We start from the raw sequence: 25,927 nt of genomic DNA on the forward strand, positions 1-25,927 counted from the left end.
TGATGCTTATTTAGCCCAGAGAATGGACATGAAAATGGCCATGATGAATATAATAAGTTAGCTAACTAGCAAACTGTATATCTCTATATGGGGTGCCCAACCAGTCGATCCCCAGTCGATCTCGAGATGTCTAAAAGTAGAACAACAATATTCTGTTTTATCGTTAATGTCCTACAACAGGGGTGGCCAAACTTTTTGGCTCAGGGGCCACAATGATGTATCAATGTGACAGCCGGGCCGGGGGGCATTGTTTGGTTCCGTCTTGATTCATGTCGGGCTGAGGGTTGTTTTAATCTCATTCTCCCGCGCGCGGGGCGACGTCCACGCGCAGCTGCGACGACCAGGGAGGAAGGGACTTTTCGCGGCCCGCGCGGCGTGTGGACAGTGGGGGATAACATAAATAAAAATTGGATCGTTGTATTTTTAAGGCTTTTTAAGATCAGCGCGGGAACCCTGGCTCATTTATACCAATATTGGACGGGCCGCATTAAACACATCAACGGGCCGCATGTGGCCCGTGGGCCGTAGTTTGGCCACCTCCAGGCTCGGTTCTACGGGGGTGCATAAGGGTCCCAGTTGAATGTTATGCACCCTCACTTGAAAAAGAGAAGGGAGTGAAAAATATTACATATACAATAACAATAATAATAATAATAATAGTAGTAGTAATATGAAGAAGAAGAAGAATATAGTTGAAAATAAAATAAACTGTAATTGTGTTCAAATATTGTGGTCAAATAACTATAGTTAATAACCCCCCCCCCGGCAACGATCGCCGCCGTCTTGGTTCAAAAAAGGTTGGGCACCCTTGCTCTATATAGTCAATGGCTATCTTACTCAGAACACAACATGTACACAGCATACTATTTTAACATTAAATATTTTGCTTTGATATCTTCTATTTTAATCTGCACATTGTGGCATACATTTTATTTTATTAGTATTTTAATTTATGTAACCAATATTCTGAAAATTCAAAGAAAGACAAAGACTTGTACATTTTTGACTGTCTGCTGAATTTAGTTATACATTTTTATTCTAATTTATAACAGTTGAGGCCCAGAGGGAGGAAGAGGAGACTCAGCCAGAAGAAGTGGCAGCAGGTCCCTCAGAAGCCACCATAGGTGATGCTAGCCCTACTGCATACCCTTCTATATGGAAAGAAGAACAATATGAACAGTTCAAACAGAAAAATGAATGGATGTATGCTCACAATGGAAGGCTAGGCTGTACCCCATGCCATGATGTGAAGGATCTGGGTTTCATGGCATCCCGTGGTGTTAATATTGGTATTCAGTGGGCTGATGGAAAGATAATCCCAGCTGGTCAATCAAGGGATGTGCAGCTTTCATCACTGCGCAAAAAAATCTGTGAACACAAGAACTCTGCAGCACATAATGAAGCAGTCAAGATTATTCAGACAGCAAATAAAGATATTCTTCTGAACATGAACGCGAGTAGTCAGGAGTCTGTGTTTGAGTCTACTGCCAAGGTATTCATGACAGCCTATTATGTGGCCAAGAACAACAAGCCTTTCACAGACTTTGAGATTCCGATTGACCTGCAGCATGCAAATTCTGCTGATTTGGGACGTGTTTTGCATAGCAAAACTGTCTGTGTTGACATAATTGAGCATGTGTCATCACAGATGAAAAAGGAACTTCTAAAAAACATAATAGAGACCAAGAGCAAAATCACAGTATTGGCTGATGAGTCAACCAGTGTTGGGCACAAATCAACACTAATTGTCTTCCTGAAGGCTAGTGTTGATGGAGACATGGAGCCCATTGCCTTTCCGTTGGACCTGGTTGAGCTGGATAGTATGTCTGCTGCTCATATCAAGGAACAGATTATGGGTTGCTTGCTTAAAAATGGCTTCACTGTTGAGTTGCTGAGAGAAATCGTCATTGGATTTTGCAGTGATGGGGCCAGTGTCATGCTGGGAGTGAAGTCAGGTGTTGGGAAGTTGCTCCAGGATGACTTCCCAGGCATCATACTATGGCACTGCCTTAATCACAGACTGGAGCTTGTTGTTGACCAGGCACTGGATGTGACAGGGGGAACAAATGACTTCCAAGCATTCATGGACAGCCTATATTCATTATATAGCCAGTCACCAAAAAGATGCGGCAGCTGAGTGAATTTGCTCACAACCTGGACATCGCCCTCAGGAGGATTGGAAAAGTGTTCAGTGTTCGCTGGGTAGCTTCTTCATGGAGGGCAGTCTCTGCAGTTTAGCAGTCTTATCCAGCCTTGGCACAACATTTCCGTGAGGCATCAGAGGATGATACAAGGGACAGCAGAGAGAGGGCCAAATTCAAAGGTCTGCTTTCTAAGTTGTGCTCCATCAACTTCCTGAAAAGTCTTGCACTGATGGCAGATATTCTGATTGAACTTAAGAACTTGTCAGAAATTCTTCAGAACAGGAAGACCACACTCCCAAAGGCCCATGACATCATGACGACGTATGTGAAACACATAGAAAGTTTCAATCGCTACCCAGGACAACATGCAGTTGATGCCAGTCAGGCAGAGGAAGTGATGGAATTCAAGGGAGAGGATTTAAGAGTTGGCAGGTCTCCCATCATTGACTCTGCTCAGTTCATCCGAGCAGTGGCAGACAATATGAAATATTATAGTACCTGCAAGAAATTCAAACCACTTTCACCCCTGGATATAGTGCAGTGGTGAGTCCTACAACCCGGAAGTGAGTTAGCATTTTACAACTATTGGTTCCCTCGTCTCAGAGTCAATGGGATTTCTCCATAGGATTTTGGAAAATAGCTCGAAATAATATCTGTGGAAAACAAACCTGCTTTATAAATGCACCTTTTGTTCAGCTGGATAATCTCCACATATCTACCCTACTTTTATAATTTTACAAATCATAAATCTAATGGCCAGAAGCAAAATGCTAACTTTATGCTATAAACGAACTACAGACCATGGATGTATAATAAGAACCTTTAGAATAATTACCAGTGGCGGAGGGTGGAAAATATTTTTGGTGGGGCTGTTGATATAGTGAGTAAAAAAAAATGTTTAGGGAGAAATGACCCCTTAAATTGGGACTTCTGGTGATGTAATGGCCCCATAAAATCGTGGTTCTAGGGCCAGGAACAACCAGGCTGAGTCGGGCTGAGTATGCTATACTAACTACGGTCAAGCCAGCCTCCACTCGGGAAAACCTAGTCAAGCCAGCCCTCACGTGATATTGCGGTGCGCGAATATCCTATGCATTACGGTAGAGTCAAAACAAATCATCCCTCTGTGTTTAGATGAGAATAAAACTAAAACTGTCCAGTAACAAAAACTCATTTCACTTCAGGGTGATAGCAGGACATCCCATCTAGTCACTCAGAAAAAATCAGGACATTCTGATGTACAGTTTCAAAATAAATACCTTTGAAGTCTCATATATGAGCTATCATCCCTGTTTTTGGATGAGAATAAAACAAAGACTGTCCAGTATCATAGATCCATCTCACTCCAGGGTGATAGCAGGACACCCCATGTCGTCACTCAGAACAAATCAGGACATTCTGATGTACAGTTTCAAAATAAAAGACCTTTGAAGTCTCATATATGAGCTATCATCCCTGTCCCCAAAGGTCTTTTATTTTGAAACTGTACATCAGAATGTGCTGATTTTTTCTGAGTGACTACATGGGGTGTCCTGCTATCACCCTGGAGTGAGATGGATCTATGATACTGGACAGTTTTTGTTTTATTCTCATCTAAAAACAGGGATGATAGCTCATATATGAGACTTCCAAGGTCTTTTATTTTGAAACTGTACATCAGAATGTCCTGATTTTTTCTGAGTGACTAGATGGGATGTCCTGCTATCACCCTGAAGTGAAATTAGTCTTTGATACTGGACAGTTTTTGTTTTATTGTCATCTAAACACAGAGGGAGGATCTTTTTTGACTCTACCGTAATGCATAGGATATTCGCGCACCGCAATATCACGTGAGGGCTGGCTTGACTAGGTTTTTCCGAGTGGAGGCTGGCTTGACCGCAGTCTAAACTAGAGAGAATCGCTGTCAAGGGGGCTACAACTACAACAAGATGAACATATTTGACCGTGATTTAATTGTAATACACGTTTCAAAATGATGCCGAAGTAACAACATACTGATACCGGATAGTAAAAACCATGAATTAAGGCTTTGACAATCTGCAGACAGACGGCAGGCGAAAAACCTTTTAAAATGCGTGTTTTCTAATGGAGATTTGGCTAGGCTAACGTTGTAAATGCTCCGACCGTCCCAACACAACAACGGCCTATACAGACATAAATAAACCAGCGACTGTATTCGCCATGACACAGACAGTATGTGGTTTTTACTAGTGATGGCAGTTTGACACTGAAGCTTCGAACGGAGCTTCAACCCTGGACTTCCTATTCCATAGAAGCAGTGCTTCGAAGCTTGCTTCAAATCACGTGACATGTGACGTCCGAAGCAGCAACTGCTTCAAATCACGTGACATGTGACGTCCGAACCAGCAACTGCTTCATTTCCTGAATGAATCAACTCACTGGTTCGCCGTCCAATCAGGTGATTCAATGCACTGCCTCGTCTCGATTCTGACAGGTGACAGGTTGAAACAGTTTCACATTTGAGCGCTTCAACACTTTATAACCACTCTAAATAATGCGCAATGTGTGGGTTGTTGTCGTAGTTTGCATTGTTGCTGTTGAGTTGTTGTTGGCATTGTATTTTAATTGGATCATTATAGAGCACGCCAGGAAGATAAATAGGTCGTTCTGGCTCGTGAAACACTTCGAAATGTGGAGAAGTTGTGAACAAAAAGACAATCAGTAATATAAAAACACTTCGATGGTCTAAGGAATTGATAGCCCAGTGGATAGAGCCGGCGGCTAGGATGCGGCGATATCCTCCGCGCAGCAGGTTCAAAGCTCGGAATAGTTCAACTTTTAATTGTAATACTTTAATAACTGATAAAAGGCCCTCTCCGCCCAAATAAATGTCAAGCACTCTCGAGTCTCTTCTCAATAACCCAATACACACTATTATCAATCTTTAATTGCAAATAGAACATGATATTCAGTCTTAGTGTGTGTGTGTGTGTGTGTATCGAATATTTTTCAAGGCAAAGATGCGTTAAACCCACTGCAGCCTTGCACTTCGCCAGGAGAGGTCGCTGTAACTGAAGCTTCGAGAAATGAACCTATTTCCGACACAATTGTCCAAGTGGTTCGACGCTTCATTCAAAGCTTCATTTTGCCATCACTAGTTTTTACTTGTTTAACTTTTGTCTAGTTTCTGAACAGATATGAAGAGCTGTGAGCTCTGAGTGCTAAGAGCTAACAGCTGTGTGGTTTTTCTGGGGAGCCCATTGAAGATGACGTCACGGCTCCGCCTACACTGCGTTACTATAGATACTACCCCAGTTCCTCACGAGTCTAAAAAACAACTCACGTCAACGCACGTAAGCAACGTGGGCGCCAACGTGAGCGCTCTCGTGACCAAAATATTTGACGGCGCTGATTGGCTGAAATTATGTTTCTGCGGCACAGTTTACTATTGAGACTTTTGCAACGTGCTGGTTGCTGCTGTTTGGCTCGGGGGCAGCGCCCCGTAATGATAAACTAATGCCAAGGGCAAGGCCAGGCAGGAAACATGTGACTTATCAGTAACTTTAGACATCGTAACACAATTTTAAACAAGATTTTATTATAGATTATAACTTTTTACTGATACCAATTGTATGATATTTACCTTGTTCATTAAAAATAAAAAATATAAAATATATATATTTTTGAAATATATCTTTTTTTAAATATATCTTTTTTTATTTAATATTTTTTAAATATTTTTTTTTGTATGTGGGAAAAGGTGGGGCGGCGCCCCTATGGGCCGGCCGCCACTGATAATTACCTTTAGAAGTACACCAAAACATAACTGCTAACAATGTAAATGCTGTGTTGGAAACAAAGTTAATGTAAGAAAATGTTGAGTTAAATACTTTTGGCACTGTATATACCAGTGACGTGCGGTGAGGTTCATGTTTGGTGAGGCACTGACTCTTTCAGAGTCAGATTTACAAATATTATATTTTGACCTTAATCAAAAATATTCGGTTATTTTCAAAAGCTTTTTTAGTCTGATGCTTCAATTCATTTTAAACAGACCGTTCAACAAAAGGATACCCAAAATCTAAATATTGGATTGTTCTTTCTTTGTAAGATCCCATTTTCATTAAAATTGTGGTCTTACCTTGACTTGAAGATTAAGTCCATGCTCTCCTTCTGGACAACAATCTCTATTAGTTTTTTGTAAAAGTCCTCCTTATCGTCCTGTAGTTTCAAAAGTCTAGTTTGTTGTTTGTGTCTACCGTTTCTACGTAGAATAACAGTAGCAACAAGAACCTGTGGGCTCACGTGCGCCCCCTTTAGTGCGGCAGAGGTTATGGCTGCCTCTCCTGCTGCTTTTTTCATTGCCGTTGTATGATGAGACCAGCTAGCCTAAATATCATATATACGTTAAATAAGTTATTTAGAGACTATGGATGGCGAGGATAAATTTAATAAAGGGATCTACAGACATTACATTGGTGACATACAGTGAGATGGTAACAGGCATGCGCTTAGTGCCCGCGCTCCAGCCAGTTTCTGTGGGGTGACGCATTCTGAGGTGAGGCAGAGCTCATCTGTGCCTCACCTCACCCCACAGTAACTGGCTTGAGCGCGCTCACAAAATAAGTGCCCGCGCTAAATTAGTGCCCGCGCTCCAGCAAGTTACTGTGGGCTTACGAGAGACAGAGCTCGTCCCTGCCTCACTTCTCATCGCTACCCGTAGTTGTAGCGGAGCTCGGCAAATTTGCTGATTTTGACTTTAAAAAGCGATTGGAATCATACATAAATCACACTTATATCATAGATCAGTGGAGACATTTTATTATTATTACTATTTAGTTTTTCTTTAGTTGTTTTTCCGTGGCATTTGAGTATGAAAGGTGAGGCTCTGCCTCCCCTGACTGCACGTCGCTGGTATACAAAGCTTGGAAAAATGCCTATTGTGGCTGTCATACTTGCGTACAGTGGCAACTAATAGTATTGTGAAGAAATGTCATGACAACCATCTACAGACTGTTACTGCACGCTGATTGTTGTGGTCCTATTTAGGACAAAACGTTCAGAGCTGTCCTTGTTCCAGTCCGCCCCTGATTGATTAGTACTTTAACTCGTAAATTACACCCAATGTTAAAGCTTGTCGATGATATGTGAGATTGTAAATTGTCATGCATTCTAAAGTGTTCACTGTATTTTTTTCCTTCAACAGATACCAAACCAAAGCAAGATCAAACAGCACTTTTAAGAGCCTTTTTCAATTTCTTCTCTTCTCCCTCCTCAGAGCTATATTCCCTACATTTCTTCCTGTCTTCTCCCCATTTTTAACATCTTCATCTCTGTCTCTTTACCACTTTCTCTTTTGTATTTATACGCATGCAAACACACACACCTGTGTGTGTTTTGATTTCTAGTTCCTGAAATGGCTGCTAAACAAGGAGAGGAACAGCTAGAAGATGCCATTTTCCTTGCCGATTTACTTTGTAAACAACTGAAGGTACACTTTTTTATTTCAATTGTATTGGTTTTGTGCCTGATGTACTGATTAGGTTGATTGATTATGTGCTTATAATTTTGTAATGCTTGTAAGTGAATAGGAATACACTGGGAATGAAAAGCAGCTTGTTGTGAAAATGCATGACTACTTTATTGAAGGAGGAAGAAGACAGGGCCAGAGCAGCATCTAACAGGAGCAGAATCCGCTGGGTTGCCAAAGATGCTCAGGGGTGTCCTCTAAAAAGGAGGAGCAGAAGTGGGGCAACCTGCCGACGTACTAAAGGTTTGTGCATGTATACAGGTATTCATGATTAACATATCATTTTTGTTTTGGTTGTTCGCAACATGATTGGTACAGCATGTTTCAGCTTAGAGAGGTATTGAACAAATATCTGTTATTCCGTCGTACGTATAAAAATAGGCCATTGTAATAAATAGTTAGAGTTGGTTAGAACTGTTAGAACTCTTTTAACGCATAACATTTGCCTGCGATTGCCTCCTGTTCTCTGTAATTATTATCTGTTACCAATATATCTATTATTACTATTATTATTTTTCAGCCAGAACTGTTGCCATTGACAGTCCAGTGACTGTGGAACCAGCTGGAGCAACCTCTGCAGTACCCCCTCAACTTTTTGGTAGGATGACATTTACTATCATTGAAAGTTAGGAAATGCGTCAACATAACATCAAACGAATACGTGATGCAATATAAGTACGCTTTTGTGATGCTGAACATTTTCTTTTTTGTTTGTTTCCAGAAGATGAGATTCAGCAATTGCAGGAGCTTTTGGTTGATCAACCATCAACCTCTTCCTCATGGTGCCTGCGCCAAAGTGCTGCCCAATTGGAGTGGCAAAAGGCAAGGTCCCATCACTTGGACAGCTTGCTGTCTTCAACTATGGTACCGGAAAGGAGATGCTCACATTGCTCCGCTCCTGCGGTCCTTCGCTGCAGAGAATGCATGCCCCTTGAATGGTTGTGTCATGACTGTGACATTTCTAAACACAGCATACACACCCTTTATTTCAGAGAGTCCTTCAATGAAGGATATTTCAAATGTATTCCCCCAACAATGTCACTAGTCAAGACAAATGACATGTTCACTTTGAGACACCAAGGTATTTCACTGAACACAATTTAGCCCCAAGTGGTTATTTTATAACTTTCCTAATGTGATGGTAGTTTAAGACATATTTTTAACCTCTCTTCACAGATCGTCTTCTGCCCACTGGTAGGCCTTCACACTCGTGTAACCCTGAAGGTGTTACAGAGTCTATAGGCAGGCCTGTCATTTTCGTCTGCATTAATGGTATGATTTCAAGTGTTCTTTTTGTCACCCTAATACAGGTAATGAATGCGATTGTTTTTACTAAACTGTATTTGTTATTAGGGCGTTATGATTTGCATCTCCCCAAGAGGGTGTGCAACACATGCCATTACGAATGGACACCTGATTGGGGAGACCTCATTAGAAGCGGTTACTGGCCAGCTTCTGTGAACGGAGACACGTTATATTCCACGGATGTCTTCAAATCTTTTGAGGACCTGAAGACTGTGGCACCAGGTTTGTCCAGACAGGCCTTTTTACAGATGCTGGAACAGAGGACACAGCATTATGGGAGGGTAAGATGACTTTCACTGAGTATTGCATAAGTAGAGGGTATTGTGAAAGGATGCATTTTATTTTGTGTAGATGAAACATGTTGATTGGAAATATGTTTATGTCAAAATAACTAAATTGAAAAGCTTACAATGTTACTGAAAGTAGTTTAACTAGTGTTACATTAGAGCTAAAAACCTAGCAGTGATAGATGTAGGACATACTGTATAAGATCAAACATATCATAATCCAACTTTTGTTCTTTACTGAAGAACACAATTTGTATGATAAAAAACATTGTGCTCTTCTGTGGGAAAAAATGGGATTATGTATTGTATTGTACTGTAGAAAAAGTAGAGTCATGGTGCATATGACAAAAGCTGAAATAATGCTCCTTCTCTTCCAGCATCTGCCAATCCTAACCTGACCTTCATTTTTCAGGATATCGTTTGTTAGGGATACTCCTAATAACCCCCCTCTTGCCTCCAACCACTGTGAAAGTCTTCCTGTTTCCTCGTATTATTCTGACATGTGTAAGGTAACAATTTTGCTTCTCAAACTTCCAGACAGGAAAAATCCATGGAGATGTTTTCCAAAGGAGCATTCTGGAGTATATGGCCTGCCAGTACGAGTGCCAGAAAATGACGTGTGAGGAACCCTTCTCATGCCCAGCTTGTACTCCCAAAATGTTGGCTGTGTCAGTGGATGGGAATAGGAAACAGTACCGTTTCCGACAGTCACAGAGGTACATCTTTTTTTGTAGGTCAATTGAATTTAAGAAGTAGCCTATCAATGATGATAATAATGAATTGAATATTTATTTTTGAATTTAGGATCGATGAACCACTTTTTTTTCATCATGGAAGACTCGGCTGTCACAGACTTTGTTGACAAAGTCAGAACAAATGTAAAATGTGTAAGCACAACATTTTTTTTCCTATCATTTTTCTAGCCTTTACTTGTTTTGAGAGTGTAACATTAAAATGTCTTTAATTGTAGACCCAAGGAAAAGGTACATGTGGCACCAGCCAGTGGTCAGCTGCTCGAAAGACAGCAAGAAGAGCCAGCAGGCTTGATGAAGAGGGGCTAGAGGTGGCTGTATGTAGACATGGAGTGCTACTGAAAGCTCTCAACATGTTCAGAGGAGAAATATTTGCCAACCCCTTGTTCCTTCAAACGCAGTTTCAAGCTACAAACGTGCATTTTTATTGCACAGATATTGCTTGTAAATACTGGCCCTACCTCGAGAAAGTGGCAAAGACAATGCCAGAACTGCGACCTTTGCTGACCATGCAACCGTTTCTCTCGGTCATGCATGCCAAGGCCCATTCCACAAGGTGTGAGGTAGGCCCACTCTTATATTATTGTGATTGTAAGAATGTTTTGTAATTAATCTATGACATATAATATATGTGTATTTGTTAGATTGTGTGGAGTGGGAGAAATTTGGAGGGTGCTGGTTCGACGACCGGGGAAGAAGTGGAGATGGTGAACAGCTTTCTATCACGTTGTGCCATCACAACTAAGTACATGACAAAATCAGGTATGTCCTCTTGTCATTAGACCAACATAATTCTGTATTGAAGTTATTATCCATCTCTTACTTTACTTTATCTTTGTCTTTGATGTAGTCTGTTTCAACAGTACTAGAGTTTTTATGAGTTGATTTCCAAATACCCAAGTTATATTATCTGCTTGTCAATTTTACTTTTAAAAACAGCTCGTAATGACATGTTGACTGTCCATGCAATGGGATGGAACAGACGGAAGCAGGAAAACCTTCATGTCGTGTTGGCCAAGAGATCAAGGTAATTGGCCATGTAAGCATAGGCATGACAAGATTAGATTTGTAAGACTAATGTGCAAACCTGTCACAAACAAATAATTGTCCAAGCTGGTAAAGTGTTGGATACTGAGTGCTTGCGCATGTCTGGAAAAGTTTGAATGATTAATTACTGTTTTCAAGACATGAAAAGTTATGGAAAGTTGGGTGAAAATCTTGAAAATACATCTCTATCGGCAACATCTTTTTTACAACAGACAGTCACAATGTTGGAGGGTGAGACTCAAAAAATGAAGGACACCTGCGAAGAGCTTGGATGCCCTGAGGACAAAGTCCAACAATGGGTTAATGATGTTAGAGACTGGGCAACAAACGGTATGCTGTTTCCTAACTTGATAATATAACATTGTTATTTAACGTATAGTATTAACACCTATGTTTTCTTTGTCCTCAAACTGTGTTTCTTGTTATTTACCCAAGACAACACATCAGGCGACAATCAGTCTCTCCAGATGTCCATTGAGCAGCTATTTCTAGGGCTGTGCCAAAAGAAAGCTTGCCTCTATAGACAGAACTGGTAAGTTATTATTATTCAGTTGCAGTCATGTAATTAAAAAATTCCATTGAACATTGTTTTTGTAATCTTTTTCACAATTACGTCATATAGACAGCAATAAGATTCGGCAGTTGCGTCGCAAAAGGTTAAGGGAGGAAAAGACCAAACTCTTAGCGGCAATACGCCAGTACAACACCGGACAGCCTCCTGAAGGAGAAATCCAGGAAGAAGAGGTGGAGAGAAGACTGTCTGCAGAACAGCAAACAACAGACAGACTAATATAGCCATGGGAAGTGCAAAGTGATGGTAAGAGCTTCTCTTGTTTGTGTTTATATAATATGTTTATTTTCTGGCACTAAGCAAGACCTATAACACCAGCTTCCCAGTCAATGGACTATGACCGGTCACTTATCCTACTGGTGCATGTCTTGGTCGGTAATGGTATGCTTGCTGTTCCTCTCTCTTCAGAATCGGTGTCCATTTTGGCCCAAAAAAAAGTCTTTGATGCCTACATGGGCAAAAGGAGACTTGTGGAGGAGAGGGCCATAATTGTGAGGGAGATGAGGCAGCACTGCCTTTATCTGAGAAGTCAGGCTGACAAGATCAGGATGCAGATGCAACATGTGTCATGTGGAGGACATAGTGGTAAATTCCATGATGCCATAACCAAATACTACTTAACATCCACAGTGTGTACTAGTAACACAAATGAGATGCCTTTTCACTATTCTATTCTCTATGTTCTGCCCTAGACATGACTCAAGAAGCACATCCAGCATCTTTCTTCGGCCTACAGCCTGGCAATCGGACCAAATGCCCCTACATGGCCTGATGACTCTGTGGAGAACCATGACCAAGACAGTGACATCAGTGATGACAGTGAGGAAGACCCTACCCCCACCTTGAGGAAATGACGCTGGGGCACAGCGCCTCTCTCCCCCACCCTACCCCCTCCTTGAGGAAAGGACGCTGGGGTACAGTGCCTCTCTCCCCCACCCTACCCTGAAGGACACTAGGGTGTACAGCAGGGGTGGCCAACCAGTTAGAGGTTGAGAGCCAATAATTTCCCTGTGTTACTGCAAAGAGCCACATCATACAGATAGGCACACATGCTGGGTGTATGTCCCCCCACCTCTCTCTCTCCTTTCTGTGTGCTCCCTCAGTCTCTTCCTCTATGTGCCACTCTCTCTCACACATAGAACATGAACATCTAAACATTTACAATAATTGACCCACACACTCAGACACACCCTCCCTCACACAGACACACATACCTCTGCTCAGTCAGAATTATTGTTCATGTCACACACCATGATATTGACTGAAATGTACTTAACCTCTCCTACCAGTATTAAGACCAGACTCAGAGGCCAGTTATCGTCAACCAATAACATTGTGTGCACTCTCACACACAACTTCTCACTTCAAATAATGTGAAAAAAAGTTGTTATCTTACTATGCATGTTGCTTCTTTGAACTAAGTGAACATTCTGGAATGAATTGCCTTGAACAATCCTTAAAAATGTGGCTTGTGAGGATATGTAAACGTTTGTATTTAAAACAAACCCATGACTAAGGTTGGTTCAAACATTGCTATGTATTGTATTTTAGTTAATTCTCCTCACATGATAACTATCTCAACCTTTACCTAACCCTCTGACTGACAGAAGCTTTGCTGACAGAGATGCACTTTCTCAATTTTTTTATTTCTTTACCACAATTCACCTATTCGGGAGTCCTGTGTCAGCAACCAGCTTTCCGTGAGCAGGCCCTCTCTCACACTCACACACACACACATACCTACCTACAACTACAAAGTGTTGCCGTTTAGTGTTGAAAACATTATATTGAGTTATTAAGGTTTTATATGAGTTATTATCTTCAGAAGCAGAACTCTCCCTTCATTGTCACATTGCGAGTGCAGTAAAGCCTGCCTCCGGTGCTGCAGGATCTGCATTCTGATTGGCTAAATCACTTCTGTGTTGAAAACTCTGTAACGATTGCCCTGGAACTTGTGTGTTGTTTACCCTTTGTGAACTGGGATACATATGCGCAAAAAAACACACAAAATAAAAATTCTATATGAATTGAAGTTCACAAACCATGGTTTACGTGTCAACTCACTAATTTCTTTGTTGATGTTCACATATCTGTTATCTGATTAAATAAATGCTATTTTAGCCCACTTCCTTCCAACTGGACAGATGTTATCCAATACCCATAGTCCGACAGGTATTCACCTGGCTTTCTTAAAGTAAAACAGGTACACAAGTTAACAAAATACTACATTTATTGTCATGTTTCTCACACTATGAATGTACCATTACAACAGCATTCGTCTACATATAAGAGGCAATGTAAGCTGTGTCCAAGTTCTGACACCCATGTGCAACATCTCAACTGGCTCATATCTTGTCTTATTAATGTTTCTCATAACTAATTTTTATTAAAATAAACTCATTTTCCATCAACCAGCCTGTCACAGGAGTCTCAATGTTCGTCACACCCTCTGAATGTACCATTACAACAGCATTCAGCTACATATAAGAAAACATACAAGTGTGTCCAAGTTCCGACACCCTGTGCAACACCTCAACTGGCTCATATCAGAATCAGAAATCCTTTATTAGTCCCACAGCGGGGACATTTTCGCTTGTTACAGCTAAAGTGGCATAGCAGCTAAACAAAATGCATACCACAGAATCAGCTAACATATTAATTATATTATATATAATCATATTTAAAAACATTTTAGAAGGCCTCACGAAATACTTTAATGTAAATTAAAATGTGAAGGAATGTGTGTAATGTGGTGATTGCTATGGGTGATTGACATTATTCACCCACGGATCTATGGGTTGTGGTATTGTTCCGCATGGACATTTTAGTTAACCGGACTTCCTGTTGATGTGAAATCCGAAAACATTTTATAAAAATAAAATAATACTTTATTCCGAGTGTGCTTGCTTTTCTCTTTGAAAGTCATCACATAACGGCATTGTAATACACGGTTCGGCTGCATTAAATATTACATATCTGCCGTAGTTCTCTATATATAGAGCCCTGATGAGAAGACTTCTAGACAAACAGGAAGAACTGCCGCCAAAACTGCCCCAGTATCAATACTAATTCAGCTGACTTTTATATTTGATCCAATTGGTAGAAAGGCTGTATTTACACCATAAAGGTGCACAGCTGATAGAAAGGGACACCTAGTGGTTAAATCACGTTATTGAATTTTATTATTTTTATTATTAGATATTAATAGGAGACACAGTCAGACACACTAATAAAGCTTTATTTAAACATTAAAGAATACTTTAGGTTAAGGTCTTCTTTTGAATAAGAAAAAAGCTTTGGGGGTAGGCTATACAGATAAATATTAAGCCTGACTAAGTACTAATATATTGCTTTCCTGCAAGTTAACTACTGTATGTGTAAGCACTTATTTTAACTGATATTATACATATGTATTATACTCTTATAAGATGTATGTAGATAGTATAAGAAATATGCAGAATATGACAGTTTAATGGTTTTTCATCTCCGGCCTTGTCAGGTATTGAACAATCAATAAATAAAGAACACAGAATTATTAAATATAAAACACAGAATTTGTGTGATTATACTAAATCGTTTACAAATAAACACCACTGCATATTTACAAATGTTACACATGCTGCTGTAACGAAAAAATGTCCAACTTGGGATCAATAAAGTATATCTTATCTTAAGATGATCGATGGCTACTGCCATATTTACAAAATTTGCCTCTGAACCTTGACAAGTGCATGTTTCAGGCTTATCAATTAACAACAGGAGGGGTCACAGACATAAGACCAGCTGTTAAATAAAGCTCTTCTGACCTTAGCTGGCATGAGGGTATATATATTAATGCTGCCCATTATGGGCACAAGCAATTTTCACCCATTTATTAATTATATATTTTACATTTGAGTGTTCCTATCCCCTAAACCTCCAGGGATGTACACAGTTTTAATACTGGCAACTTCTTATTATGTTCTTAAAACGTCTTTTAAAACTACAATTCCCAGTCGAGACGTGCCGTAGAACATGTTGCGAACATGGTTGCGAAACACACAATAGCCAGCATGTGTAGTTCTGGGGACGGGTTGGGGGAGGGGGGTGGTGGACCCATCCGAATCCAGTTTTGAATAGTCTGCCGTGGTTCCATCCCATTTCAAAGTGCTGCCTGTTCGACGCTCGGCGTAACCCACGGCGCACTGCCACTCAAACATCCAATCACAGAGCTTGAGGACTCGTCACGGGGTTTGTCAAACATAGCGGAGAGAATACTTCTGTGTTTATGTGTTTGTGTGTGCCAGGTGTGATTCACATGGGGGGATGGGCACATAAGGGGGGGAAACACATCTAGTGTATGTATGTGTGTGCGTGTTTGTGTGTGTGTGTGTGTTATATCTGATCCGGATGGTTACTAATTCCATTTCTTTATGGCGGTCATTGGTGTTAAAAAGTTGACTAAATCATCAAAAATGCAATGAAAGTGCTGATCAGCAATTGTATATGTTCAAATGTCTACTGTGAAGGAGATCATAAACCTTAATACAATCGAATGTAAAACCAAAAAGTTTTGATTGATGAAAGTAGTAAATCGGTCAGATTTGACCCGAACACTGACCGCATTTTGTGTTGACTCAGTTGGAGTTTTGTCAGCTAGGAAGTCAAACTGTTTTGTTGTTATATGTAGGTGTGTATTTCAGATCTACATTTTTGTCCTTTTGGTACAAAGAGCATGTGTTGCGGTCATGTTGCCATTAAGAACAAACTGGAACAGAAATTCTCATGTTGTCAGATTGGTTTATCAAGGACAAGGGAATATCGTTTTACCTCCTTAATCTCAGTAAGGTGCACACTTATGGGATACAACTAGGTGAAAAAATTACATTGCCTATTCCTAGATCTAGTGCCACTAAAGTCCCGTTCAATCTGTAGACCATTCGGGTCAATATAAATGCAATTAATGCAAAGCTCCTTTACCCTTGACTCGGCTCTCCTGTGTCTGCACACCCTGTCCATTCTGGTGCTGTAACCAAACTACATGTAACTTTCCTGACAGCAGCCGAGATGTTGCAGCCCCAGCAGACCAGAGCATAAAAGATTGCTTATGCCATCACAGAGTCATGGAAGGTCTGAAGTAGTGCCCCCTGCACTCCAAAATACCTGTCTCCTCAACAGATACAGTCTGCTCTGTCTCTTCTGGTAGATAGCAGCAGTGATCCGACCAGTCCAGTTTATTGTTCAGATTAACACAAAGGTACTTGTTAGATTTCACAATCTCAATCCCTAAATATTTATAATATTATTTCATGGGTTATATCTATTTGAAATGTGGTGTAGTAGTGTCTCAGTACACAATATTGAAGCCTTTGACTCCATGTTGCAAAAAGGGAAATGTTTTAATAAAACAAATCGGTATTTTCACACACACACAAACACACACACACCCCCCCCACCCACACCCATCCACACACACACACACACACACACACACACACACACACACACACACACACACACACACACACACACACACACACACACACACACACACACACACACACACACACACACACACACATGCGCACACACACACACACACACACACACACACACACACACACACACACACACACACACACACACACACACACACACACACACACACTCAAATGACACTGAATTGACTGGCAGGCTCCCAGGTGTCTTCCCATTTTCTCCCACTGAAAAACACAATGAATAAAAACAACCATAAGATCATTGCATGTGCCACAAGATAATTTCATATGCATTAGTTATCATAAAACAACAAATTACTTAGGGTCAGTTTTGTAGAAGCCTGATAGTAAACTAGTTATGAAGTAATACATTTATTTATAACGCACAGTCTAAAAAAAAGCTAACCAAAGAGCTGTGTTCTCACCATGATGCGCAAGGCAGCCTGCAGACCATTACCTCCTCTCTTCCCTACACACGGGCACACAAACAGACAAAAACAAGTGTTAGCCATATCAGCGACTACGGGTAAATGCATTGCTGCTTCATGCTCTGTCAGTTTCAACATCTTATCTTCTCTACCCTTCTGTCTTTTATTCCGTTGTAGTTGAATATCTGCTGCCTTGAGCATTTTCTGCAGCCTGAAATGGTGCAAATAAGAAGTTATAAACAAATGAAGAAAAGGTTTGGACATCCTCCACACAAATATTTGATTAATGACTTTCATATAGGAAGAGAACATTAGCTAATCTGCAATGTGGCCTATTTGTGTCCAACTTCCTTTTTGTTTTATTTCATGAAACATAATTTCTAATCACCTTATAAATAAAGACAAGTCATTGAGCAAACTTTTATGTTTTTTTATGGTTATTAAAAAGAGAGGGATTATGGAAACCTGGATCTGATATCTTGTGTGCAAAAGGACTTGCGCGTGAATGGGAGAATACAGCTATTTATTTGTTCAGTAGGATGTACCACAAAAACAAAACATACCCTTATTCTTCTTCTTCATCCCTTCACCTGTGGTACTGCTACACCCATTTGCTACAGAGGTAGCAAGTCTTGGAGAGGAGGAGCGCTCTGTGGGCAAACCTGTGACAGATGTAAGAAAGTTAAATGAGTGACGGTAGAGACTGGGGCATAGATAGCATCACAACCTCTGTGGGCTATAGATGATTTTTGCCCTTCATGTTCCTGATCTACTGACTTCAAATATGGATTATGTCAAAGTGTATTATGTAACTTAAATAACTTTCATAATATTTTTTGTTAGCGTCCATCTGTGACTTTATGACAAATCACACCCTATTTATGGAAAGACGGTTTCCCTAAGATATCTGTGAATTGTGTTGTATTTGTTTTTCTGCTGTATATGTAAAATGACCTTTGGTTCCTTGAAAGGTGCATTTAAATGACAAGTGCTATTATTATAAACCATGATGCCAGAGGGCAAATAACACTCAACACTCATTATTTAAAATGTAATGAATCACACAAACAAAACACTAACCCTTCTTCCTCTTCCCTGGCTGGGACGCAGCCGATGGTGAAGGGAGTGAATAGGTGCTTGCAGCTGGGACAGGGATGAGTGTCAGGGTGTACATCTCCTCGGATAGGTTTCTTACATAGAAGTAGAAAGAGTAGAATTGATGTACGCCACCTTCTTCAATGTACAGAACCTCCTATTTTACTGAAATTTGCGATGAACTATGCTGTGCTACTTACCAGATGACTTGGTGGGGGTGTCTGCGGTGGCAATGGCGACTTCTGAAAAAACAAAGGTTACAATTTGTAAAACATACAAGTTGCTGTTAAAAGTGACAATGACCTTGAAGCTTACAAAAATAACACAAGTTTATATTGCATCAAGTACAACCACTCAATGCATCATGCAAACATAATTTTACCAGAGAAAAAAAAAACATTGGTCTCTAAACCCACCAATAGGAATGTCCTCATAAGTGCTAATAAAAGTAATGACATTAAGTTCTTATGCATTATTTGTCTCATTAGGCAGTTCAACAAATGTCATTTTGAATGGTCAGCTCCTGGCTGTTTATAAAATCCTAATATAACGAATATAGTCAGAAAACAATATGTGGCTGGCGAGTTTTCCGCAGGAGGCTGTGGGGTTTCGGAGGCTGCTGCAGGCTCTGTATGACTCCAACCTAGATTAAAGAAAATAAGCTTTGGATAGCATCAACAACATCATGTAATTCACTAGTTCTCCCATTTGTATGCTTGATTTAAGGAAGAGGTGTAAGTTAATTGCTGTCAATGGACATTATTGGTTAATTCTACAAAAATGTAAGTTACAGTACTACCTACTTAATAATTTCTTTATTCACTTTAACAGATAACAATACGTTTCACAACAAATTCAAATAACACCTCCATCCTTCGGAGGCAGGTGGAGGCATTGCTGCTGACATTGCACCTTGGCATCATTACTTCGCAGGTCCAGTCCTTCTTTATTCCAGGCCGGGCTAGGAACAAGACGCCTCTGGCTCCAAGGGCCTGAAATGTTTCCAGCTTCCAACAAGCCAAAATATACATTATTTCAGAACAATTATACCCTGGTTATTTACAAAGGCAAAACCAGTTGTTAAAAAATAAATCACATACACTGCTTGCACAAATATTCAACCCTATGCAATAACAAAGACATTTTTTTGTATGCATGCATTAACAGTCTTAAGACTGTTGCGATCAGCAAGTAGAAGCTTTGAACATTATTCTGCATTGCATTTCTCATTTCTCTTGGCGGAATTTACACTGTATATATCATCTAGGTTTTTGGAGCAGCACTGTGGTTTATGAACAGTGCCATAGATTCTAAGTGGGATTAAGTTTAGAGCCATTCTACAACATAAACGTTGCAATTTTTGATCACCTGCAGTATTTTTTCTTGTGCGTGGGGTAATTGTACTACTAGAAGGTGAGTATTCACTTGGATTCCTTACAAGTATACTAGATGTTCTGCTGTTGGGCACAGGCTCAATCACAGTGTTGAGATAATATCTCTATCTCTAAAGTACACTGTGGAGTATTTATAGGGGTTCTGTAAGATATAATTGATTATGGTATTCATAATTAGGTTTCCATGAATGTGTATAATCACCTATAACTATTTTTTGTTGTGATTAGCTTAGAATAAGCCCTTCATATATACATAGCGAGCCGTTCTATTTCACTCTCTTCTCTTTGCCGTGTTACTACAGTACTTCAATCGGAAGAAAAAAAACACTGGCTCTAGAGAAGGCCTTTCATGTTGTTATGGCAATGGATGGCCACTGTAGGTTTTTGTACAGGCTTATAAAGGGAGAGGTACTCAGTTGGTTGCAATTTAGAAACCTCACTATTACACAGTGTACCTTTCAATTACATTGAATCAAATTCAGCGATGATTCGCCAAAGTTAAATAAACATAACTTATCCCTGTGTCTACAGTAGTTGTATTGACAGGGAGCAGACACACTGATGAAATGTCTATTTCGAATGTATGTTGAATTGGATAAATGATTAAATAGTGCAAATGTATTTAGCTGTGACACAGTGCTTTAAAACTTGAATGTACATATAGTCACATTTTTTGGGGGCACACAGTTCATGCAGGTCATGAAATTTGCATAATGTGCACCAGCTCAAAGCCCATTTCTACCTAGGGCTTTGAGCAGCAGATTTGTATTACGTAATTATGATCAGATATGGTCAGATATTACATTTCTGTATCAAATGTAAATATTTTTTCCAAATCCAGAATGAACAAGTACAGGGCTGTTATTAATTATGCATGCAGGCCAACAAAAAAAAAAGTCCATCACATACCACCAATGCAGCTTGATCCCTCAGGTGGGATGAAGTTTTATTCTTTTTTTGTGCCTGGACCCAGGTGTTTGCTTTCGTATCAAACTTGTCCATTCGTTTGCTAAGGCGCAGTTTACGGGGCTGCACCGCCTTGCAGAATTTGCAAGTTTTGAGCATTGCCTCGAAGTGGAACCTGGTCCTGGCATTCTTTTGGAGATAAAGACAAATAAAAGACAAGGTAATTTAAAACTGGGTTTCAAATTCAGAATGCAATCAAATACAAATATTGACTTATTTTCCTTTGTCTAGTCCGTGACTGTAAGTCCCTCCCCAAGCTACAACAAAAACTGTATCCTGTTTAGAATAGAATAAAAACACTTGCATTTTTATTTAATTTGAGTAAATTAATTTAGTATAAATGCAATAATGGCCCCTCACTTAGTTTTAGTACAATTTCAAAGCAAAGCTAAAATTCAGCGGTAAAATATTATTTCATCGAAACGTAAGGCTACACAACTTCTACTATCTTACAAGCTTGACCATGACATTGCACTGTAAAAGCACTATCTTGAATTTGACGAAAATATATGATAATGTTAATCTGTTGAAATCCTACATATAAAATTGTTTTTATAATATAATCTAGAATTATAGCAGTACTACAGTATAATACACTGCAACGTCGTCTACTGTGTTACCAGCTCGAATAAGACCATTTTTAATTTCCCTGTAAGTTTTGCATAACAAAGACATAAATATATGACACTGTTAGTCGATTGTAATGCTATATATAAATCGTGAAAAGTTTAAGTTCTTACCTGTGGGCACAACTACCTGTGTGTGTGTGTGTGTGTGTGTGTGTGTATGTGTGTGTGTGTGTGTGTGTGTGTGTGTGTGTGTGTGTGTGTGTGTGTGTGTGTGTGTGTGTGTTTGTGTGTGTGTGTGTGTGTGTGTGTGTGTGTGTCGCCTGTCACGATAATTAATTTTGTTGGACGATACATTTTTATGGAAATTATTGCGATAAACGATAATATTGTCGGCGCCGTTTTAAGACCATTTTAGACATAATGATAATATATAATAATAATTCAAGTACATCCTTTCAAACATAACTTTTTATTTAACATTCAACATTGCAAATGAAATGTGAAATAATATTAAAATATATAAATTATATATAATAAATAAAACAAATTAATTAAATTATAATAAATTAATTAAATCACACACAACCAAAACAATCAATTAAATAGAGTCAGGCTGGAAAACAGAGCTCTCTCTCTCTATATATAAATAAATAAATATGAGCACACATTATCTCACAAGCAAAAAAAACCTCCTTAAAACAACAGTCAGGTGTACAGTCCACTGTCAAACACCCGGATGCCTCAACAGGCCATATCCAATCTGTTTTTCTAAGTTTTCGAGCAAGGAACACCAACATGTTTGCATTGTCGGGCGGGGGCTCTCCATCTCCAGCTGCCGTGTTTGCTCCCAGCTGGGAAAACGGAATGGGGTGGTTGTGTTTTAGGTGGTTTAAAATGCGTGGTATTGCCTGCTTTTGTCGCTACCTTTTTTAAACCAATGCGACACACCGCCCGGCTCATTCAAGTCCGTAGGTTCGCCTCGTTGATTTGGTTTGAATCCAAAATACTGCCACACCGGAGAATCGAGATGTGTAGTTAGGTTTTGTAACCAATTCCATTTCACTTTAAATTCCCCGCGAGTAAGTCACACATTGTCTCCCGCTTGTCGCTATATTATTAATTTGGCTGCTACGCTGCTGCGCGTGCACGCGGAGTGTCCTGACCTGGCTGTGCGTCAGCCCCGCCCATCACAGCGCGCCTGGCAACCACAGCGCTCCAGGCTAAAATGCTGGTCATATCTTTATGTAAACGGCAATTTATCGAGCTCAGAAAAGTTATCGAGTCCATTTTTATTTATCGTACGATAAGTCAATTTATCGATTATCGCGACAGGCCTATGTGTGTGTGTGTGTGTGTGTGTGTGTGTGTGTGTGTGTGTGTGTGTGTGTGTGTGTGTGTGTGTGTGTGTGTGTGCGCGCGCGCGCGCGCGTATAAATACAAAAGAGAAAGTGGTAAAGAGATAGAGATGAACATGTTAAAAATGGGGAGAAGACAGGAAGAAATGTAGGGAATATAGCTCTGAGGAGGGAGAAGAGAAGAAATTGAAAAAGGCTCTTAAAAGTGCTGTTTGATTTTGCTTTGGTTTGGTATCTGTTGAAGGAAAAAAATACAGTGAACACTTTAGAATGCATGACAATTTACAATCTCACATATCATCAACAAGCTTTAACATTGGGTGTAATTTATGAGTTAAAGCACTAATCAATCAGGGGCGGACTGGAACAAGGACAGCTCTGAACGTTTTGTCCTAAATAGGACCACAACAATCAGCGTGCAGTAACAGTCTGTAGATGGTTGACATGACATTTCTTCACAATACTATTAGTTAGCACTGTATGCAAGTATGACAGCCACAATAGGCATTTTTCCAAGCTTTGTATATACAGTGCCAAAAGTATTTAACTCAACATTTTCTTACATTAACTTTGTTTCCAACACAGCATTTACATTGTTAGCAGTTATGTTTTGGTGTACTTCTTAAGGTAATTATTCTAAAGGTTCTGATTATACATCCATGGTCTGTAGTTCGTTTATAGCATAACGTTAGCATTTTGCTTCTGGCCATTAGATTTATGATTAGAAAATTATAAAAGTAGGGTAGATATGTGTTCACGGTGTTCACTTACTACGCGACCGCACAATGTAACGTACAGTAATTCCACAACCACATAAATGGATTAATATCGATTTAGCTGGGGCAACAAAAATAAATAAATGAATGAATCTACTGGTTTCATCAGTTGAACCCAAAGTGGTGCATTTTGCACTATTTTTTATCTATCTTTATTATTTTTTTTATTATGTCCTATTTATATTATGTTGCACTGTTGGAGGAGCTCGGGATCTAAGATTTGAAATGCCAAAATTACACTGTAGCTAGCATCTGATAACAAAAACCCTTGACCCTTGAACCTTAGTGGTGTTTATTTTTCACGGAGTTCAGTTGCTAAGCGATCACACAACGTCACGTCCGGTATTTCCACAACAACACAAATGGATTAACATCGTAGCCTTTGTTTCTGCTAAAAGAGGTTTCGACCAGCTAGGGCCACAAGAAAATCTGCGAAATCGAGTGTGACGATTAAAAAATTAATTAAAAACATCTCATTTTGACAATAAAAACCGACCAATAGGCGCGGTAGACCATTTACTTGGCACCTCCGGGTATTTCTCCATGTTAACAATACCGTGTAACTGTCACGCTTGAAGGGGATTAACATCGATATAATACATGAATGTAGCCTTTGTTTCTGCTGAAAGAGTTGTCGACCAGCTAGGGCCACAAGAACATCGGCAAAATCGAGTGTGAGGATTACAAAATAAATTAAAAACATCTAATTTGGACAATAAAAACCAACCAATAGGCGCGGTAGAGCCTTTGCTTGGCACTTCCGGGTATTTCTCCACTGGTTAACATGGGTTAACAACACCGTGTAACTGTCACGTTTTGAAGGGACAAAACCGTGACATATTCACGTCTCCCAGCACGGTAAATCGTCACATGTTCACGTCCTGCCGTGATACCGGGTTGGATTGAGAAGAGAGAGAGTAGCTGGGATAAGTGAATGAATGACTCAAGACCAGGGACGGGCACAGACATTTTGGGGGGCGGGTGCTCAAGTGAGAAAAAGGGCACTTCCCATAATCATTTATTTAAAGAAAAGTTAAAACAAACAGTTAAATATAGTTGTACATCTCTGACTTACAGACCAATTTATTTGAATACCCTCACACTCACGCAATTGTTTAATACTCAACAGAATTCTACAAAATAATCAGCTAACACAGAGACAATGGTCTTCTTTAGTATTCACAATGCACAAGAGCAGACAACAAACTAGAAACAATTATAGTTATTACTGTAAATGAGCAGCCAACAATCAACATTATGAAGTTACTGTTTAAGGACATTACAGGAAAAAATATCGTTTTTCATGTACATTTTGTTATTCTGGTCTATTTTGCTTCCATGTTTTCTTTCACTCGAATGGAAATAAAACTTCCAAGAAACACATATAAATGGTGTTCGTCTTACTACCATGTCTGAATTCATCTATAGATTTAAAGCTTATATGCATTTAAACATAACATTTCAGGGGAAAATACTGACGACGTAAGTAAATATCTGGGGAAGTTGTGAGGTGATGTGTTTTTTTTAAATCCTTTTCACCTACAATGCCTTGGTAACTGCATGCAAATTAGCGCATTTTAATTAGGCCAAGTTAACGCCTAATTTGCAGATCATTGTGGTGATTGTTATGACGTAATTAGATACACATTTTATTGTATTCACTTTAAGTGTCTCCCCTTAAGTACAGTACATTAGCCTGTATGCCCATGATAAATTGCCTTTGCTAAACCTTGAGCTACCTTATCCATTAGCTAGTAGCCTATAATATATGTTATTGTCTTTCAGCTGATTAGCTGTAAACTTGAGGCACTGGCAGTTTAGAAATGTGTTCATCTCCACTCACCTTCAAAATAAGCCAAGAAAAGCCGGCATAACATGGGACAGTAAAGTGGGAGGTGCTGCTACCTGTCTGTCTGAAGGGACTGCCGATGGCTGTCGCACTGCTGTGCAGGAGACGTGGAGGGAGGGAGGGTAGACAGAGCATCGGAACTTCACAGTCTAATCTCCCTACCTGATAATTTTATTTTGTATTCAATCAATATATTTTTGGAAAGGGAAACTGTGCGCAAACAGCAATAGATACATATTCATTTATACAAAAATTAAAAAGGGGGGGGGGGGGGGGGGGAAAGGGCACTTTCTCTGGAGGCCCTGACCCCAGAGGCGGCTAGGGGCAAGGAGGACGGAGGATTTGATTCAAAATGTAATCATAACTTTTCACTTTTACCAAAATATAGTTAGTTTGTGTCTTTTAGCATACTCTGAATCAT

General features: G+C 39.8%; 2 protein-coding genes across 10 annotated transcripts in view; one reads left to right on the forward strand and one right to left on the reverse strand.

Moving 5' to 3' along the window:
• The window catches only part of LOC307013648 (uncharacterized protein), a 344,030-nt gene extending 330,033 nt beyond the window's left edge, over positions 1 to 13,997 (forward strand). For 2 of the 6 annotated variants that reach the window (XM_079641116.1, XM_079641114.1), the window contains exons 2-17: positions 7,312 to 7,596; positions 7,755 to 7,878; positions 8,156 to 8,233; positions 8,357 to 8,716; positions 8,812 to 8,907; positions 8,989 to 9,221; positions 9,765 to 9,943; positions 10,032 to 10,114; positions 10,198 to 10,542; positions 10,624 to 10,741; positions 10,919 to 11,006; positions 11,239 to 11,356; positions 11,462 to 11,558; positions 11,649 to 11,843; positions 12,006 to 12,182; positions 12,290 to 13,997. In XM_079641116.1, the coding sequence (XP_079497242.1) occupies positions 7,522 to 7,596; positions 7,755 to 7,878; positions 8,156 to 8,233; positions 8,357 to 8,716; positions 8,812 to 8,907; positions 8,989 to 9,221; positions 9,765 to 9,943; positions 10,032 to 10,089 (1,203 nt within the window). In that variant the 5' untranslated portion in view covers positions 7,312 to 7,521 and the 3' untranslated portion in view covers positions 10,090 to 10,114; positions 10,198 to 10,542; positions 10,624 to 10,741; ... (4 more) ...; positions 12,006 to 12,182; positions 12,290 to 13,997. Of the gene's footprint in view, positions 1 to 6,094; positions 6,986 to 7,311; positions 7,597 to 7,754; positions 7,879 to 8,155; positions 8,234 to 8,356; positions 8,717 to 8,811; positions 8,908 to 8,988; positions 9,222 to 9,764; positions 9,944 to 10,031; positions 10,115 to 10,197; positions 10,543 to 10,623; positions 10,742 to 10,918; positions 11,007 to 11,238; positions 11,357 to 11,461; positions 11,559 to 11,648; positions 11,844 to 12,005; positions 12,183 to 12,289 lie in introns of those variants that run through there. The other 4 variants (XM_079641115.1, XM_079641118.1, XM_079641117.1 and 1 more) reach the window with 4 other exon arrangements.
• Positions 13,998 to 17,030: 3,033 nt separating this feature from the next.
• LOC307045756 (uncharacterized protein) lies at positions 17,031 to 25,705 on the reverse strand. Of its 4 annotated transcripts, XM_079691692.1 has the most exons (8): positions 20,901 to 25,584; positions 19,510 to 19,604; positions 18,798 to 18,839; positions 18,583 to 18,692; positions 18,066 to 18,164; positions 17,655 to 17,713; positions 17,500 to 17,543; positions 17,032 to 17,299 (listed from the first exon to the last, which is right to left on the reverse strand). In XM_079691692.1, exons 4-8 carry the CDS (start codon positions 18,674 to 18,676, stop codon positions 17,245 to 17,247), a joined length of 351 nt encoding a protein of 116 aa, XP_079547818.1. In that variant the 5' UTR covers positions 18,677 to 18,692; positions 18,798 to 18,839; positions 19,510 to 19,604; positions 20,901 to 25,584; the 3' UTR covers positions 17,032 to 17,244. The 4 variants fall into 4 exon arrangements, 2 of the variants coding, with proteins under 2 accessions (XP_079547818.1, XP_079547817.1); XR_013809982.1 differs by having other exon boundaries at positions 17,031 to 17,299; positions 17,500 to 17,713; positions 18,798 to 19,240; positions 19,439 to 19,604; positions 20,901 to 25,705; XR_013809983.1 differs by having other exon boundaries at positions 17,031 to 17,299; positions 17,500 to 17,713; positions 18,798 to 19,240; positions 20,901 to 25,703.
• Positions 25,706 to 25,927: the final 222 nt, after the last annotated feature.

This window comes from Notothenia rossii, assembly GCF_949606895.1.
Source record: "Notothenia rossii genome assembly, chromosome: 7".
In the NCBI taxonomy this organism is placed as follows: Eukaryota; Metazoa; Chordata; class Actinopteri; order Perciformes; family Nototheniidae; genus Notothenia; species Notothenia rossii.